Source organism: Gossypium raimondii, chromosome 10, assembly GCF_025698545.1.
Source record: "Gossypium raimondii isolate GPD5lz chromosome 10, ASM2569854v1, whole genome shotgun sequence".
NCBI lineage: Eukaryota > Viridiplantae > Streptophyta > Magnoliopsida > Malvales > Malvaceae > Gossypium > Gossypium raimondii.
The window spans coordinates 2,739,262-2,753,722 of NC_068574.1; the positions used below are offsets into that span (position 1 = coordinate 2,739,262).

Sequence of the window (14,461 nt, forward strand, 5' to 3'; positions counted from 1 at the left end):
TAATGTTTATAACTTACGTCAGTGCTAAAATTGCAATCAATATTAATTTTTTCATCAATAATATTTGAATTGAAAATTTTAATTAACAAAATATCAAATTCTTTATCACTCGATCACTTGATTGAGCACACGGCAATGGGTTGTTTCCTTTTGCGGTGATTACATGACCATTGAAGCACACTAGATGGTAAACGATTATTGTTATTATTATTAAAGTTCAATAGGATTTTTATTAAATATAATTATTTTTTATGTTAAAAGATTTTTTAATTTTTATACTAAATTATATTTAAATATTTTATTTTTATGTTTTCCGAGTCTAAACTTTAAAGGGCTAATCTAGAAATTAATTTTATTTTGTTGTTTAAAGTTATATAGAATAACATTTTTTGATAATACCAAAGAATAATCACCTATTACGTTGAATCAAATAAAACAACGGTTTACTGTTAAATAAATGTTTAATTAGGGAAAGGTAAGGTAGTGCCGCATTTGGTACACCTACACTCTACACTTTGCACGCTTGCAGCACAATAACCCACCCCTAATCCCCTCTTGTTATTAATAAAAGTACTGTTCCACCCCAAAATTAATACTAAAAATACTGCCTACTTACAGCTATTAAGCAATCAAACTGCGGCTATTTTATAATTGTCTAGACTAGGTTTTACCTAAAAATACTTAAGAGAGGATTGGACCATGAATTCAGCCGCCCAATTGATTTTGGGTTACATCAACTTGGACTGATTTAAATCAAAACTTCAAAATTTTGAAGTTTTTTTTTTGGGACTGGTTTGGGTTTATTTTAGGTTTAAAATTGTAGGTGTTTATGATAATTTTGAGTTTGGATTACCAGAACTTGAGGGTTGATTTTTGAGGTCAAAGTGATTATTAGTTTATATCATTTGAAGTTATATATTAGATTATTTATTCAAATAAAATTAAATTTGAACTAAATGAGCTCAGATTATTTATTATTTATGATTAATTGGGTGGAATTAAATTTTGGAATTGATGATGTGATTACAATTGTTTTTGGAATTGAAATTTCTTTGGGTTTAGGATATTGTGGAATCAAGCTTTTTGAGTTTGATAAATATAAAAGTTTGTATTAAAAATAAGCATTTAAATTATGTAATTTTTCTCATTTACGTACATAAATTTTTTATATTAAAATACCCCAACCTTTAAACTAATATGATACGTGGCATTTTGAATTAAATAAAATATATAAAACTTAAATCTTTAAATACTAATTTTGACCAAAAATTTTAGGCGTCTAAATGAGAAATTGTATAATTTAAGTAATTATTACAAGATTAAATTCACTAATGAATTTATTAAAAAATGCCTTAGCGAAGAAACAAGACTCCTTAGCTAACGCATGAAAAAAGTAAAAAATAAAAATAAAATAAAAATAAAATCTGTAGCTTTTAAAATGAAATATTTGAATTCATAATACACCATAAAATGTACTTATATTCTCTTATTGTCTCCTTTAGCATAAAAAAAAAAACTGTTTTTACTTGAAGCCCACAAGGTTCAAGACATAGCTGAAACCTTTTACTGGCACTAACTACTATATTGTGTACACAAATGTGGATTTTAACCAGAGGATAATGACCTTAATTTACAGTCTAAATGAATTTCTGTACCCTTTTTTTCCGGTTTCTCTCGTCAGTTCTCGTGAATCATATTGATCGGCTCGCTCAATACATACTTTGGTAGTTCATACTTGGCACCTGCAATCATGAATTAACAAGCAAAACATAAAGTATAGGGGGGGGTGGAATTCATTGAAAGAATAGAAATAACTAGTTTGTTAGTGATTTGGCACCTCTTTCATCGTAGCAAATTGTTAGATCGTCGTTCTGGACAATCACCCCTGCACTATTGATAATTGCTTGAGCGTGGGTTAGCTCAGATTCTGCCGCAACTCGAAGAGCATCCCATATCTCTGGTAACAAAACCGATACGAAGAATAGCACGGCACGGATTATATAATAAGGTTCCCATCACATAAACAATATCTCGTAAAAGAGTAGAGAGACAAAAGAATCTCCAATATTGAAACACCGCTCACTGCAGACATTCCTAGGTGATACCTATAGAGATGTTGGTTCAATAAAGAGTGTATCGAGCATAAATTGGAGAGGATAAACGACCCAATTCAATGACAAGATATAAAAAGTTTACATGTAAACCTAAACCTTTATAGGTTGGCAAACGGTGCTTGCAAGTGAATAGGAAGATTTTGAATTGAAGAAAGAGGGCAAGCTTTCACATACAGGGTCAAGTTCTCACATCTCGCAAGCAACCGTAAATTCAACATTTTGTTGCTCAAAGCAATAAGAATTAATGGCGATCTTAAAATTTAACCATAGTAAGTAATCGAATTGTCTAAACAACCGTTTTAATTGAACAGATTCTTAATCGCATTACATTTAGAAAATTACGTCCGATGCGGGCAGGTTGATAACCTGATGGCAGCCCTGACTTAACTTCCAAATGAAGATTCTATCCTCACATAAATCATTACTCCGACTCTCATTTCCAGGAGGCATTTCCTAGTAAAACCTATAAATGTGTGACGGAAACTGAAGAAAACATTGCACCAACAACCGGCATCGACCATATTGCATCGAACAAATAATCACTACGATATTATCGATCTTTCTAAATAATTATACAAAGGGGAAAAAAATACCTCTCTGGCCACCGTAGTGAGGAGCTGTATCCCAAAATTCATCACGCATCTGCTTAAGTTGTGTCCTCGTAATCGGTTCGGAATGTTTCCAAGGTTTTGGTTTCCTGATTTTCTTCACATTTTCTGCAAAAAAAACATATTTGAAATCACCAATAAACTCCTCAACTAATAAAAAAAAAACACAATTTTAGCTTTTAATCTTACTATACAAACATGGATCATCATAAGATATCAGTCAAGTAAAAAACAAAAATCAAATTATCAAATGGATTTACCGTAAATCTTATGATGATTAAATCTAAACCCTACCTTTTCAATACCAAAAAAGAAATTATCAAAACTTGGTCAAAATTAGTCAAATTCCATAACCAAATCCAAAAATTCAAAGTAATGCAATCAAAGAAGAAGAAGAACCATTACAAAAAAAAAAAAAAAAGAGTCGAATTAAACCATCCAAAACAGAGAAAAATAAATTAATTCATTTTACCGTCACCCCTGGTTCGCTTGGATCCTGTACAACCCATCACGGCTAAAAAGGCAGCAATAAAAAAAAGGGTTTTCTTTTAAGGAATCGAAAATATTATAAATTGATGAAAACAGCAGCAGCTGGCGTTGTTGTTGTTGCTGTTGCTGCGGCTATAGTTTAGGACCTTTTTTTTTTGCCTTCGCAAAGCACCAAGCAGCGACCTTTAAAGCGACAGCTAATGAAAAAAAAAATGAAGAAGATAAAGAGTTGCTCCCTCTTCACTCTTCTTCTTGTTTCTTTTCTTTTTCTTTTTTGCTTCTTTTTTATTTTCAAAGAAACTTCCTTTTCAATAGTCGGGTTTATATACAGTGTTTGGATCAACAATTGTTTTTCTTTTTCAAAGCTTCTTCTTCTTTCTATTATTTTTTCCTAACGAAGTTAAATCTTCTAATTTACTAGAACTTCGTCTCTCGATTCTCGTATAATTTTTTTTGGGTAAATTCGAGTAGCATCCCTCAGTTGTTAACAAATTTTGTTTTGATCCTTCAATTATAAAAAAAAATTTAAATAGGTGATTTTATCAAATTTTTTGCTTAAATTCTGTTATTAGTCCCTGTACTTTTCAAAAGTTGTAAAATTAGTCTCTTTATTTTAATTTGATCGATTTGAATCCCTGTAATTTCCTATTTTTGAGATTCCGATCTTAACGCAAATGATAGATGATAATCCATTAAATGGGTTGTTAATGAGTAATATGTGGAAATAACATGCTGATATGACATTATGATAATATGTTTTCCTCATCAGATTTTGAAAATAACAAAACTTAGTGAACTTAGTAGCTGTCATTTGGTAAAGACTAAAATTTTAAAATAGTCATTCAACTTCAAAAGTTATAAAATAGTCACTTAACTATTTGAAAGTATTCATTTAATTCATTGAATTATTCGAAAGTTTTTATTTAAGTGACTGAGCTATTAAGTTTTTTTTTTTTAAGTTAAGCTAGCGAGCTTTAAGTACCGATCCGACTATTAGTGTGGTAGATAAGCACCTATCCACGAGTAGTTTAACATACTTTAGATCCAAGTCGGTCTAACAGTTAGTGTTGAGTATCAAAGAGGATTTTCATTCCCAAATTCGTGACTTTCAAAACTGTTTCATGATTAAAAAAAAAAGTGAGCTATAGGAGAGAAGGAGAATGAGATCTTTCGATTAATATAGGTAGTGCGAACAAAGAAGCACATACAACAACAAATTTAATCGCCCAGAGATTTAAATGAAAACTTTCAAACAGTTCAATGATCATTTTGTAACTTTTTGAAATTGAATAACAAAAACGTAAATTTAGTGATAATTTATTGACTCTGGGTGTAGTTTTACCCTAAGTTAAAAAAGCAATGCAATCACTTTTCAATTGCTTTTCCATGATAGCTAAACCGTTCGTTGAATATACGTAAATGGAATGTTTAATGTAAATGTAGCCTATCATAATGTGTTAATTGTCCTTTGAGATTGCATCAAAATTTTAAAATACTTAAATTTAAATATTAAAAAGATTAGATTGAAAGTCAACCTAATAAGACTTTAATATGGTACTCAGTAGGTTAGTTTTGCATTTATTTATTTATATATTTAGTACTTTTAATTTAAATAAGGAAATTGATTCAACCAAAAAAATAATAAATATGGAAATTGCCAAGAGTCTTTTGAGGTAAAATATCTAAGTCAATGCACGACTAAGGGTGAGTTTGGATGGGCGGTGCGTTTACTTGCAGTTAGTGTAAAAACAGTGGTGGCGGTGAAATTAGATACTGTAGCGATATTGTAGCGTGAGACAAAAAGTAAACTAAACGCACCGCACCGCACCCAATCGCCCATCCAAACCCACCCTAAGTCACAGAAAAGGATATAAATTTAAATAGAGTTAATTGCATTATATATCCTTAAACTATGATTATTATTTTAAATTGGTCCTTAGATTTTAAAATGTTCTAATTATATCTATAAACTATGGATGTTAAATTCAACTTTGTCATTTCAATCAAAGCCTCGTTTGTGTTTTATATAATTTATCTTAAGGATAAATATTTACATATCGTGATTGTTCAAATAAATGTCATTTTAAGAAGATAAACTTTGTCGAGTTATTTTACTTTGAATGTTCCAAATTTGATTTTTGCTGCAATTCCAAATAGGTGTTAGTGGCTGATGTTTAGTGGTTTAGGTATAGTTTTGTAGTTTTGTTGGTTGAGAAAGATTTCGTTCCTTTTTCAAATGTAAAAGGGAATGCTTAAATGGAAATAATTAGGCCAAGATCATGTGCAAAAATGAGATTAAGGGTGAGTTTGGATGGGCGGTGCGTTTATCTGCGATTAGTGTAAAAATAACGGTGATGGTAAGATCAGATACTGTAGCGTGAGACAAAAAATAAGATAAAAACATTACATCTAATCGCCCATCCAAACCTACCCTAAATTTGATATTTAAGATTTTTTAAATTTTAACCAAGACCAAACTGTATCATATAATCTAATGAATGTTTAACAATGAAATAAAGAAAAAAACTCAAATACCAAATGAGTGTTGAAGCCAGATTCAAGTACGACATTTAAAATTCAGCTTTAAAATTTTATTTAGAGATAATTTTAAGATTAAAATTTCATTAAAACACAGAATAAATATATAATTAAATTAACATAAAATTATAAAACTATATTTTATTATTTTAATCATTTTTATGGAGTTTTCAAATAAATTAAAATAACAGACGACTCCTTATATCACATTATCACCTCGAGACAATATATTTTTAATAAAAAAATGTAGCCCTTCAACCAGAGAGGTAATACTGCTACAAGTCCCCCAAAACAAGCACCAACAACCATAGACCAGGCCAAAACGAATGTATAAATAGAGGCAAGAGGTAAACCATCATGCATGGCTTTAGTCACCAAAAACACAAATCTAATGCATTGACACCGAATCTCCATCTGTTCTCATTGGACGGTGAATCAAGGTGGCAAACCATGCTTGATCTTGGGATGCTCAAAACGACAACCAATGTCACCTACCATTCGGTTATTAAGGGTGGATTTTAATCCAGTTTTGATTTTGGTTTAGATTGTATAAATTCTTAATTCGATATTTGTGATTACACTTAAAAATGAGAACCAATGCAAGGAGGGAAACCAAAAATAAGTCATAATTTATAAATTTATAATTTTTGAAGGGACTGTAAAGTAATTGAATCATTTTGAAGTCAAGGTCATTATATGCTCTTTTGGGTTTTGCTCGTATTAGCTAGAATATGGCGTACTGATCGGTACCAAAAATAATTTTAACAAATAATTTAAATTTTATTATTTATTTTAGATTCATTGAATTATGAATTTTTACAAGCATATTTTGAGATTAACTTATTTTTAATTTAGAAAATATTTATTTTATTTGTTTATGTTGAGTTTACTAATGATGTATTGTATTTGTGAAGCTTATTAAATAATAAATTTATATAATTGATGAATATTTCATATTTGAGACTTATTTAATCTCATTTTTGATATTTATAAATATTTTTATATGCATTATCAAATGTTTTCAAAATATCAATAATTTTGAAATGATATGTCGAAACATATTAATATCAATACCAATAAAAAAATGATACATTCATGAGTACGATACTGACTACCTTAATCTGAATTTAACATTATTCATTTCACAAAAGAAAAAGGTGATGCAACGGTTAAAGGGGGAACAAATGACATCATCAATATGATACCTTTTAGAGAAGGGATTGTATGAAACTGTGATTTCACGTCATCGTCCTCTCTTTCTAATAAGATAATGATAAATCATATTTTTTTTTCCTGATTTTGAGCTTTTTCCTTCTTACAAAATTTAAATCAAACTAAAAATACTAAAAATTAAAAGAAAAATCTAATTTATCATTCTCCTATTGAAAAGAGATAAAGATAATATAATTATTTGTCTGTATTTTAATGTTATTAATAGGGTGAGATTGATAATATCGTTAGTTGTTTTCCTTATTTTAATGGCATTAATTTAAGCCAACGAGGTGCTAATATAGTTACATGTTTATACGCGTTCCACGCAAACAAAACCCGCCTTTTATCACCGTCCCCGCCGTGGCGAGACTGGGAAAGCGAAAGCAAATAAGTTTCAATTTCGTAACGCCACGTCATCTCCTTCTCTACACTCCACGAAAACCATACACTCAAAAACAGCCAAGCGCCTTTTTTATTATTTCAAAACATCTTTTTCTCTGATTTAGGGGATCAATCTCAGTTCCCTCGATCTCCAATTTCTTTTCCCTAAAATTCGTTGTGAAAATACAGAAATCGTAATTGCAAAGATGAATATATTCAGATTTGCCGGTGACATGACTCATTTAATTAGCATCTTAGTGCTACTCCTCAAAATCTACGCTACCAAGTCTTGCTCAGGTAAATCTTTCCGCTACTCCAATTTTCCGTTTGTTTCCCGAGAAATCGCTAAAATTTCACCTCGGTCAAGTGCTGAAGTATTTACAGCGTTTCTTAATGTGTCAACGGGAAAATTTTGCTGTTTGGTTGCTTAGAAACTGTTGTTCTTTCTTTTTTATCCTCGCATTTCCAGTAAGCATAGCATTACTGTTTTTTTTTTCCTACTAGTTGAATTTGCTTTTTATTTTTATTTTAGGTATTTCGCTGAAGACACAGGAGCTGTATGCGCTGGTGTTTTTGGCTCGCTACTTGGATCTCTTCACGGATTTTGTATCTGTGTACAACACCGTCATGAAGGTGGTCTTCATCGTCAGCTCTGTCGCCATTGTTTGGTGTATGAGAGTGGACCGAATCGTGAGGCGTTCTTACGACAAGGACCTCGACACGTTTCGTCATCATTTTCTCATCTTGACAAGCTTTCTCTTGGCGCTTTTGGTCCATGAAAAGTTCACGTTTCAGGAGGTGGCGATTTTATCGAAGTTCTAATGCTTTTGAAAGTTTGATTATATGAATGTGGATATTGAGAATTTGGTACTGTTTTTTCTACTATTGTTCCGTAATGCTACCGTAGAGAGCTAGTTTCTGATCTAGGATTCTTGAATCTTGATAAATTCTGAAACTCCTGAAGTGCTAATTATACCTTCTGAAAACAAAGCAATGGCCTAAGTAGAATCATGAAAACAGCATCTTCGCTCTTCCTCCTTTTCCTGCACGTGTTAAATTATTTATTCCTATTGCTCTGCCATCACCCGTTTTCTTTTCTCAATGAACTGTAAGTGTTTCTTTTGGGTGCTTTTGATTCACTTTTTCCACTTATGCAGTATACTGTTTACACTTTAAGGCTTAAGCAGCATTTTGGTGCTTTTGTTTTGCTTTATCTCGTGGTTGCATAATCTTTTTTTCTCCAAGTTTTCATAATTGTTCTTCAGAAGCGGTATATTTGTTCCCTTTTGCAAATAAGTCCTCTCTTATTGTGCTTGTAAATGTTGATTTCTTTGTCTTAGTTTGTTTATCTCAAGTTGCTGGCCTGTAAGTTAATCTAAACCAATGAACTTTATAGGATTTCCCCTTTTTTGTGGGGTAGTTCAATCTATTATTTTATCTTCTCATGCAATGTCCCTGTTCTTCATGAATTCTTAACTGCTACAAGTTGGCTATTAAACTATTTCATTTATTGCAGATATTCTGGGCAGTTTCAATATACTTGGAGGCTCTTGCTATTCTTCCCCAATTAGTTTTGCTACAACGGAGTGGAAATGTGGATAATTTAACTGGGCAATATGTCCTGTTCTTAGGGTATGCCTAGTTTTCATTCGTTGACTATTAGTAGTAGACAACTTCGGTTTGTGACTCAAAAGGTTTTCAAACTTGGCATCAATAATATAGAATATGTTCTTTGCATGAAAATTATATAGTTTTATCCTGTTTCATTTTACTTTAGCCCTTTCCAATGCCTTCTGCATCAATTGCATTGGTAATAAATTGACAGTGATTGCCTTCCTTATTTGTTGCTAATCCAACCTTTTGGCTTAGCCATGGAATACCCAGATTGGAGGTGTAAAATAAACTGAAGTAGTTAGCATTGGGTTTTTAGTTGCTAAATATATTTTAATTTGATTGGTATCCAAATATGGTTGGATGTGCTCTAGTTTGCCCTTGTAGAGACAATATATATTACATATAAGTGATGTATGTATGAAACAAAATTTGTATTTGCAGGGCTTATCGTGCATTCTACATTCTTAATTGGATTTATCGATATTTTACGGAGCAGCATTTTACTCGATGGATAGGTGAGAGCCTAAGAGCAATGTTACCCGATGTGTTTATTTATCTCCGAATGTTGATATTGATTCTTGACTTGTGAATATTTTTGTTGGTTTTTAGCATGTGTCTCTGGTATTGTCCAAACAGCCCTCTATGCAGATTTCTTCTACTATTATTTCGTCAGGTAATTACTATCCTTTCTATATATATATATATTGTGATTTTGAACACTCTTACAACGTCTCTGGTATGTGTGAAAATTGTATCTTTTGCTTGGCAGTTGGAAAAACAATGCTAAACTGCAGCTACCAGCTTGAGCCGAGAGAAGTTCTTTTTCACTTCATAGAAATCGAAGTTATGGAGCAAAGGTAGTGTTGGAACAGCATCCGTCGCAATTGTTTTTTTGAATTTTGAAGAGGAAGAGGAAGAGGAGAATTCATTACATATATGTGTAGATATACAGATAGGTAGATATAGTTGTGAACAAAATTAGTAGGAGATAGTTGTTGTATTTCATCAGCCTTGCCTACCCCCGTTATTAATTGTAATGAGTGAGTTTTGAGTTTGTAAAGGTACTATAATGATTGCAATGGGGGAAGGTGAAAAATGAATGGAGGCAAACCAGCAGTGTGGTTGGGACTTGGGAGGGGAGGTGTAATGTTCCTTCTTGTTCATCTTCATGTGAGCATGAGTCGGTTAAAACTGATTTAATTGGTCCATCCATTCTGTTAAGTCGATTTTGGTTAATTCAGTTTTGTTTCAGTTAGAATGGTTTTTAAGTTGGTTATAGGTTATTGAAATTTATAATCGAGTCGGTTGAGTCGACTGACTTAATATATAGTATTCGTTAATTATTTAAAACATAAGTTGGTTAATTGAGTTTAACTGGTTAAAATTATGAAAGACGGTTAATTTACATATAGTAAGAAGATGGTCATTTAAGTCTGTTATATATACTATAAGTTGTTCTGTCTTCCCCATTGATCAAGCTGGCTAGCCGAAATTATAATTGACGGGCAATATATGAACGATATAATTCTAGTTGTTGATAGAGGAATATGAGAGCCCAGAAGGTAGTTTAAAAGATAGGCCCATGATAACAAATCCTATTCTGGCAAATACAATATCGTGGCAAAATTATTTTAGTCATGGTAAAGTTTTTAGAATATCGTGAAGCTTTTTCAACTATAATTTTTTTTAACTAGAATTAAATTTGTAAATGTTGAATGATGGAATTGAAATGATAATTTTTTAAAATATTAAGGATTAAATTTATTGAATATTTTAGATTAAAGATTAAATAAATAGAATGTGCAAATAAATAGGAGAGTAATTAAAGTATTTAATTCCAGAAAATGAATGATTAAATCGAAAAAATTAATAATTGAACACTTAAAATAAAACTAAAAGCTTGATGATTATTTTTATAATTTACCTAAATATAATAACTTTATTTTATTAATAAATAAATCGAATAGAATGGATTTAAAATAATTTAATTTATTTTGTGGGGATGAATTTTAAATTGGAAAACTAAATTTGAACTTCCAACACTATTTAAGTAGGTCCAGACAAGATTACACCTATTCTATACACATTTTTTTAATGGAGAGATACTTAGTAATATTTTATCATCTATTCCGATCCTATCCTATCCTTATATCCTAGTAGTAATATACTATTATTTAAAATAATTATATATTTTAATTGTGAAAAAGTTGCATGATACTGCATATTATAATACAAAGATTTTCAAATTTCTCCAAGGTTGGCCCGCCATTTGAATACAAAACATATACTAATTTAACTTTTTGTTTTAAATACCACTAATACAAATGTTTTTTTATAAATCAACAAATGGCGGAGTGTAATGGTACTTTCTGAGGAAAAATACAGATTCAAACTTCAGAAATGATATTTTTTAAAAAATACATCTACGTACGAACTTCAAACATGAATTATAAAACAAACGTGCAAAGTACAAAAAAATTATCACACACATTATTATCGAACAATTCGTGCAACTCAAGCTCATAACGTGAATATAAAGATAGACACTATTGATCAGTTAACTAAACCTTGAAGTAAGAATATATATATATATATATTATTTATATTTATCATGTATCATAATAATAAGAGATTATCACATATCAGTGTATAATTAATTATCAATGTTATATGGATACAAATTCATATTAATACAGAGATATTAAAATGTGTGAAGATGTAAATTAAATAAAAAAATAAAGAAATAAAAATTGACAGGCAACGCCAAGTCAAGGCTGAAAAGCTGGATAATGGCAGACAGTAATAGAGGATGAAGGAAGGCACCTCGCCTCCTTACTCAAATCAAAGATAATGAATTGTCACTTTCAACATTTTATTCTATTTTATTTTATTGTATTTTAAAATTTCAACCAAATTTTTTACATCTCAAATTCAATAATGTAAATTTTCTACCTTAAATTTTATAATTATATATTTTAGTGCTTAAATTTAGTAATTGAATCTATATAGATTTCTAGATTTAAAAATTATAAATGTGATACAATTCGAAATACGAGAAATTATTTTATGAACCATTTGCAGTATATTATTTATGGTCTCTTTCTAGTCATTTAATGATATTTTTGTAATTTTTTTCCATGCCATTGACACATGATTTTTATATTTTCTTTTACCTTGAATTCTAAACCCCAAATTTAAAATTTTGATCCTAAACTCCAAACTCAAACTCGAACCTTGAAATTTGGGTTTATAGTTCAGGACTCGAGGTTCATAATTTAGGATAAAAAATTACTAAAATGATGTGTTCACTGACATGAAAAAAATTGTTAAAATATCATTAAATAATTAAAAAGGAATCACAAACGATTTGGTGGGAATGATTCATAAAACAATTTCTCTTGAAATACTATAACATCAAATTTTAAAGAATTTCGATTTAAAGATTAAAATGAATTGGTAAACATTTCAAATCTCTTAAAACTTCGCATCATACTTGAATTTATATTACATTTTTAATGATAAAATGAACAAATTAATTCTTATTCGCTAGATAAAAAATAATTTAATTATTCAATTAAAATTCTATTATCTTTAATGTTAAAATTGACGTCAATTTTCAACAGTAAAAATAAACGAAATTTTTAACAAAAGGAATTATTTTATCTATTTTTAAGTAAAATGAAAATTTTTTTAACTCCTCAACGAACCTCGGCAACCTAACATAACTTTTAAACTTGTTTTTAAAAAATAAAACAAAAATACAGGAGATAGACAGTAATATTGTCCCTTGCTCCCTCCCATGTTTTGCCTCTGCATGCTGCTGCTCCACTTGCTCCTTTCTAGGACTAGTACTGCTTTGATATTTTTTTCTGTGAATCTGGTCACTTTTTCTATTAATAAAAAAATTATGAAAATGTAAGCTTCCATAGCTATAAAGAAGACACACACAGAAGCAGCAGATTTGATGAACATAAAAAAAGAAATAGCACATGGGTACCTCTGCAAATTGGCTATGTCTCAATGTCTGAATTCTGAATCATGTCTCCATTAATTACCTCTACTTAATAATAGATGCTTTCCACTTGCTTCAAATTTCTACTCCGTTGTAATTTTAGCATTATATGTGAAACCTGGTCTTAATCATTTATTGCATCTCTTTATAAGTCAAATGGCTTTTTGGACTCTAATTTTGTTTGGAGGGTTGGGTAGAATAATAATTATTATCGATCCATTATTCGGATATTTGATTCTGACTCGTAGTTTACAGGGTTCGCACGTAAGGTGTTCGCATCTTTTTATGAGACTGCACAGTGTGGGTTCGTACCATTACGAAAACGAGCCATCATCTAGAAAACATGTGTTATTCTAGGATACGTGTTGACATGTATGGAGATTTACCTACGACATCCCATCCATAAACAATAACCGTATCATATAAATAGAGAATCTAACCCTTTTGAAGGACACACCCTAAAAACCACTCAACAATAATTAAAGGTTAAAATACGTTGCTAGTTTGAAAGATTGAGATTCTAGTCCCTATGTTTTGAAAGTTAAAAATGCAATATTTTTTAATTTAAAAATTCTAATCTAATCGATATCGCCTGTTGGTAGCTTTCGTTAAAATTTATCTTAACATGTTTATTTTTTATCTATCATATTCTATATTAGATTATGATAGCCTAATTCAATATGAAAATTGATAAATTTTGATGGAAAATATTTACGAGGATTTAATTTTTAAAATTCTAAGTACGGGCAAAATTTTAAATTTTGTCAAAGTACAATGACTAACATCATATTTTAACCATTATAAAAATTTAAGAGTTTGTTATTTTTGCCTTAAAGAAATTAATTTTAGAGGTTAAACTATTTTTATTCATTAACCAAAGATTTAAAAAGTTGGAATGGAATGTTTTATTTGTCTAGAGGAGCTAAAATTTAGCGAATTGCTATTACGAGAAAGGCAAGAATAAGAGATACAATTCTTATTCCGTTAGATCACTCATTCAATGAACCAAACCATTGAATTACTATAGCGCAAAGAATTGAGACGGAATCAATACTCCTTAAGTTAAACCAAATACTCTACCATGAGTCAAGTTGCAAATGAAGATCACAAGCATGAAGAATAATGGTCCATATTTGTTGCGAAAAAGATAATTATACCATTTCTCGCTTAAAAATAGATTTCTGTATCAAAATTGATATTTAAAGTTTCGACTTTATCTCATTTTACACTTAAAAACGATACTGATCAATAAAAATATGGCACGTGACATGTTCTTATTGAACGTTGTATACTTTTTGGGTAAAATGAGACAAAATTTATGATTTAAATACTACTTTTGACAAGAAAAAACTTTAGGTACCTAAATGAGAAAATCAATATAATTTAAGAGTCAATTTTGTAATTAAACCCAAAAGAAAAACAACTTAAGATTATTTTTAACAAGCTTTTCATATAATTTGATACATATATATTTATATAAAAAGTAAAATAAA

General features: G+C 30.0%; 2 protein-coding genes across 2 annotated transcripts; one reads left to right on the forward strand and one right to left on the reverse strand.

Annotated features, from left to right (window-relative positions):
* Positions 1 to 1,412: 1,412 nt before the first annotated feature.
* Positions 1,413 to 3,580, reverse strand: LOC105778162 (uncharacterized). The gene is made up of 4 exons (XM_012601792.2): positions 3,195 to 3,580; positions 2,708 to 2,830; positions 1,838 to 1,957; positions 1,413 to 1,742 (listed from the first exon to the last, which is right to left on the reverse strand). The coding sequence occupies exons 1-4, from the start codon at positions 3,229 to 3,231 to the stop codon at positions 1,678 to 1,680; spliced, it is 345 nt and encodes a 114-aa protein (XP_012457246.1). The 5' UTR covers positions 3,232 to 3,580; the 3' UTR covers positions 1,413 to 1,677.
* A 3,735-nt stretch (positions 3,581 to 7,315) lies between these two features.
* On the forward strand, positions 7,316 to 10,177 carry LOC105778299 (ER lumen protein-retaining receptor A). The gene is made up of 6 exons (XM_012601982.2): positions 7,316 to 7,639; positions 7,875 to 8,140; positions 8,859 to 8,974; positions 9,398 to 9,471; positions 9,566 to 9,629; positions 9,726 to 10,177. Exons 1-6 carry the CDS (start codon positions 7,549 to 7,551, stop codon positions 9,760 to 9,762), a joined length of 648 nt encoding a protein of 215 aa, XP_012457436.1. The 5' UTR covers positions 7,316 to 7,548; the 3' UTR covers positions 9,763 to 10,177.
* Positions 10,178 to 14,461: the final 4,284 nt, after the last annotated feature.

What these genes read in the sequence shown, in the direction of transcription:
- LOC105778162 (XM_012601792.2), bottom strand. Translation starts at nt 3,231, where the DNA reads ATGGGTTGTACAGGATCCAAGCGAACCAGGGGTGACG. An exon ending in CAAGCGAACCAGGGGTGACG is followed by an intron (nt 2,831 to 3,194) that starts GTAAAATGAATT and finishes TTTTTTTTGCAG; the next exon opens with AAAATGTGAAGAAAATCAGG. An exon ending in TCACTACGGTGGCCAGAGAG is followed by an intron (nt 1,958 to 2,707) that starts GTATTTTTTTCC and finishes TTTTGTTACCAG; the next exon opens with AGATATGGGATGCTCTTCGA.
- LOC105778299 (XM_012601982.2), top strand. Translation starts at nt 7,549, where the DNA reads ATGAATATATTCAGATTTGCCGGTGACATGACTCATTTAATTAGCATC. An exon ending in CAATATGTCCTGTTCTTAGG is followed by an intron (nt 8,975 to 9,397) that starts GTATGCCTAGTT and finishes TTGTATTTGCAG; the next exon opens with GGCTTATCGTGCATTCTACA. An exon ending in TTCTACTATTATTTCGTCAG is followed by an intron (nt 9,630 to 9,725) that starts GTAATTACTATC and finishes TTTGCTTGGCAG; the next exon opens with TTGGAAAAACAATGCTAAAC.